This window comes from Haliaeetus leucocephalus, unplaced genomic scaffold (assembly GCF_000737465.1).
Source record: "Haliaeetus leucocephalus isolate CR32 unplaced genomic scaffold, Haliaeetus_leucocephalus-4.0 Scaffold340, whole genome shotgun sequence".
Taxonomy (NCBI): Eukaryota; Metazoa; Chordata; class Aves; order Accipitriformes; family Accipitridae; genus Haliaeetus; species Haliaeetus leucocephalus.
The window spans coordinates 7,555,847-7,559,957 of record NW_010972776.1 but is presented as its reverse complement, the minus strand read 5'-3'; the positions used below and the strand labels follow the sequence as shown (position 1 = coordinate 7,559,957).

Here is a 4,111-nt window from a genome sequence, read left to right as displayed (position 1 = left end):
CCTGTCCCGTCCTACCCCATCTCATCCCGTCCCAACCCCCCCCATTCCATTCCATCCCGTCCTATCCCATCTCATCCCATCCCATCCTACCCCGTCTCATCCCATCCCAACCCCATCCCATCCTACCCCGTCTCATCCCATCCTACCCCATCCCACCCACCCCGTCCCATCCCGCCCTTTCTGCCCGCAGTACGCCATGCTCCTGTCCCTCATCTTCCTCATCGTCCTGGTGGCCGCTGTCGTGGGGTTCGTCTTCAGGCACGAGGTGAGTCTGGGCGGTCGCTGCTGTCTCCCGATGCTGCGGAGCAAGGTCGGTGCTGGTTTTAACCCAAGTGCAGTTGCAAATGTCACTGGAGGGACAGAGGTGCTGCTGGGAGTGGTGATTAGTTTAGCTAAAATGGGGTTAATACAGCCCAAAGTGCAGCTTGGTCCCCGAAAAGGCCCATTAGGTCCCATAAGGATAAGGCTGGGTACAGGGTCCAGCCGGCATGGCACGCTGCCCCTCTGCCAGAACAGGCGAAGTAGTCCTGGACTTTAATTTCTGGCCTTGGTCTACTGCAATAATTTCTGTAATTAAAGCTCCTCTGAGGGTTCCCGTGCTATGGAACAGCCTTCCTGGGGTGCAGTTGGCACTGCACAGGTCCTTGTTATTATGTGCAGCATCCCTGCCGCCACAGCGCATCCCAGCCTGCCCTTTAATACAGCGTTTAATTGCCTGGGTGACCGGGGGAATGTCTGCTGGCCGCGGCCGGAGTCATTCCTGCCATCACCGAGAGGTGACTAACACGGGGCCGCGGGTCCTGAAGCGCAGGAGGGGACGGCACCGCCGCAGAGACCTCTCTCTTGCAGATTAAGACGAACTTTGAGAGTAACCTCAACCTGGCCTTGAGGGACTACAACGTGACCGCAGATCGGCACAGCGAGGCTGTCGACACCATCCAAAGAACCGTGAGTGCCCCAGGCTGGTGTCTGGATGGCGGCGGGTGGGTACGCTCGCCTCGCCCCGCGCCCTCCCCTGGGAACCCCTGCAGTATCGGCATCCCTGTCGTGGTGCTGGGGGTCCTTTTGCACCACGGGCTTTTGAGTTTGGGAGGAGGTGCTGGGTGAGATGGGGGCAGTTCCTGGCGAGGCGAGGGCAGGGGAGCTGTGGGAGTGATCATAGAAATAGGGGGTCAGTACCCTGGTGTGACTGTGCTCCCCAAATGTATTTCCCCCTCCAGCTGCACTGCTGCGGGGTGCAGAACTATTCGGACTGGGAGAGGACTGAATACTTCACCCAGAAGGGCATCCCCCAGAGCTGCTGCAAGAGCCAGGATGACTGCTCGGAGGAGGATCTGAAAGACCCAAGCAAAGCCAAGCTGAAAGTGTTTGTGGATGTAAGTTAAGCTCAGAAAAATCCCCCTGCCAGTCCTGGAGGTGGGGAGGGCAGAGCTGGATGGGTGGAAAAGGGCTTGCCCTTCCCTGGGAGGCTTGAAAGGAGAACTACTCTCTCGATGCAGATGCCTTGTGGCCCAGGGACTCCCCTGGGGTGGAGGTAGGTGAAGGGTATGGAGGAACAAGCCCTCCCTCATGTCTGAGGTCCCCCCCGCTCCTTCCTTGGAGGTCAGGGACCAGCCAGACCCAAGTGTTTGCACTGGGGGCTGTGTGTTTTGGAGAACAGGTGAATGAGGAGGTAATTTCCCAGTAAAGTTAGTTTCGGCGGCACTGACGTCTCCCCGTGACGGTGCAAAGTCCTGAGGCAGTGGTGAGCACGGGTGACCTCATCCTGCAGGGACGGCTGGGTGATGCAAGGGATGTTCCTCTGATGAGTCACTTTGCTCAACCCAACGCTCCCTTTGGGAACAGCCCGTGGGCAAGCGCTCCCCTTGATAAGGAGGCTGGGCTGGGAGGCTGGTTGGCGAAACGCTGATAGGAAAGTGACTTTGCCCGAGGTGAGGCAGGAGGGTGGCAGCCAGAAGCCCTCAGCTGCCCACACAGGAGCATCTTCTCTTGGAGCTGCTGGTGCTCTGGGGAGATGTCGGTTTCTGCTCCCGCGGGGTGAAAAGCACTGGACCACGTTCTCACTTTCCATCCTCTGCAGGGTTGTTTTTTCCTGGTTACGTCAACGATGGAGTCAAAAATGAGCGTTGTGGCTGGAATCTCCTTTGGCATCGCGTGCTTCCAGGTAAAATCTCCCTTGCCTGGCACAGGGGGAGTGCAGAGTGAAGCTAGCCTGTCTCCGGAGGTATTTAATTTCTGTGCAAATTCTGGTGTGTGTACAAAAGGCACGGCCTGTTTCACCCAGGGAGGAGCAGGTATTCTGCAGATTCTCCTTGGGTTTAATCTCACTGCTGTGCAGTCTCCAGTCTCTTAAACCCAGGGCTGAAGCACCAGCTCTGTTTCCGTGAGCCCAGGTTATTTGAGAGGAGCTCCTGTCTGAAACACCCAACTTCAAGAAAAAACAAACGCAGCCTGTGCTGTGCCGGGCAAACTCCTTGCGTTTGCTGTAGGCAGGGATCAAATCTGCGCCCTTCCTTTTCCTACCCACCGACCTCCCTTTTTATCAGGGAGGCGTTTTGGCATCACTTCTGCCTGGCTGGCTCCCTGCGAGCCCCTGTGGGGCACCGCTTGTTCTGGCGGCTCACACCCCGCATGCTGCCTTACCCTACGATTGCTTCCTTTCCCTCCCGCTCCCCAACCTCTCCTTTACTTAATCCTGTAGGACGCTTCCTCCAGGAGCCGCGGCAGCAGCCTGCTTGCCGGCCCCTGCTCCGGCAGGCTTTATCCCGGCAGGAAACGAGAGGCCCCCGTCCCCAGCTCCGCCACGCTGGGCGTCGGGCACGCTGCCGCTGCCCTGGGGTTTCCCGAGGCGCCGAGGGTTTTCCGACGCGCCTCAGCGGGAGCAGCGGGATGCGCAGCCGGCCCTTCTTCAGCTGGTTTGTGGAAGCTTGGTGGGCTCTCGGTGCTGCGGAGCGAGCTCAACTGGCCGTGACTTTGGAGGGGCTCGAATTCACCCTCCCCTTGATCCGGCACGCAGAGGCCGTGGCGTGAGCTTCCCGCTGCTGCCACCCGGGACCATTCGCTGACCACACCGGCGTGGGGAGAAGGAACCCTGCTGGGTTTCCAGGAACCTGTCCTGGAAAAGATATTTCTCGTGTAACGAGCGTGTCGCCGTGCGTTTCCCGTAACGGATGAGCTGGGGCAGAGGCGGGAGCCAACAGCCCCTGGCTGCAGCGTGTGCTACCAAGTGCTTTCGGTTGCAGCTGGGAGAGCCTGAGAGCCGGAGCCGCTCCTCTGCGCCCAGCCGCTCGCCCCGCTCTCCTCCTCAGTTGGGCTGTGCTCACCGTGGGGTCACCAAGACGTGACCGTCACACAAACGGTGAGCTGCACGCTCCCAGCTGCAAAATCATCTTGGCTGATGCCAGGCTTGGGAATTGTAACTGGTTCCTGGCTTTTATCGCTTTCATCAAGCCTTGCTGTGTCGTGTAGCCGGCAGGGACCCATCATGCAAAATGTGCCTCTAACTTTGCTTGTGTAAGTCAAACTCCTGCAGGATCTGGCCCTAAATGTCTGTGCAGGGGCTGTGAGGCCACATTGTGATAACGGTAGTGTGTCCTTCAGATGCTGATGCGAAAACAGCAACCTTGCTTCCCCGCTGTCCTTGCAACAGGGAGAGGTGGCTCCTGTTCTCTAGTGGCTGTGTAATTGGCTGTGACGCTCCTGATATCTGTGTAATCTCCAAAATTACCATAAAACAGTAGATGCTTCATGAAGCAAAATGTAACAGGACAGGACGCAGAGCATCTCTTGTGACGAGCTTGTTTGGCTGATGCCTGCCAGGATCCTCCACTTCAGCCTCCCTCAGTTAGTCCAAAGCAGGGCGCAGCAGTCTGTGCTGTGGTTTGTAAATCCCACTGTCCATCCTTGGATTTTATAAAACTGATGCTCTAGAGCAATTTGTCAGGCTTTTCCCCTAAAACACTGTGTCCTGGTCTTGGCTGCCTCTGATGTGTGGGGGTTTTTTTTCTCTTTTTCAGTTGGTTGGCATCATTCTTGCCTGCTGCCTGTCCCAGTACATCACGAACAACCAGTACGAGATGGTGTAGCTGGCCCCCAGCACACTGTGGCTGTG

The 4,111-nt window shown here is 57.7% G+C and overlaps 1 protein-coding gene across 1 annotated transcript in view; it reads left to right on the top strand.

The window, feature by feature from the left end:
- TSPAN6 (tetraspanin 6) overlaps nt 1-4,111 on the top strand; it is a 7,341-nt gene extending 3,230 nt beyond the window's left edge. The window contains exons 3-7 of the mRNA XM_010572539.1: nt 191-265; nt 850-948; nt 1,221-1,376; nt 2,081-2,164; nt 4,017-4,111. Coding sequence (XP_010570841.1) covers nt 191-265; nt 850-948; nt 1,221-1,376; nt 2,081-2,164; nt 4,017-4,085 — 483 coding nt within the window. The 3' untranslated portion in view covers nt 4,086-4,111. The remainder of the gene's footprint in view (nt 1-190; nt 266-849; nt 949-1,220; nt 1,377-2,080; nt 2,165-4,016) is intronic.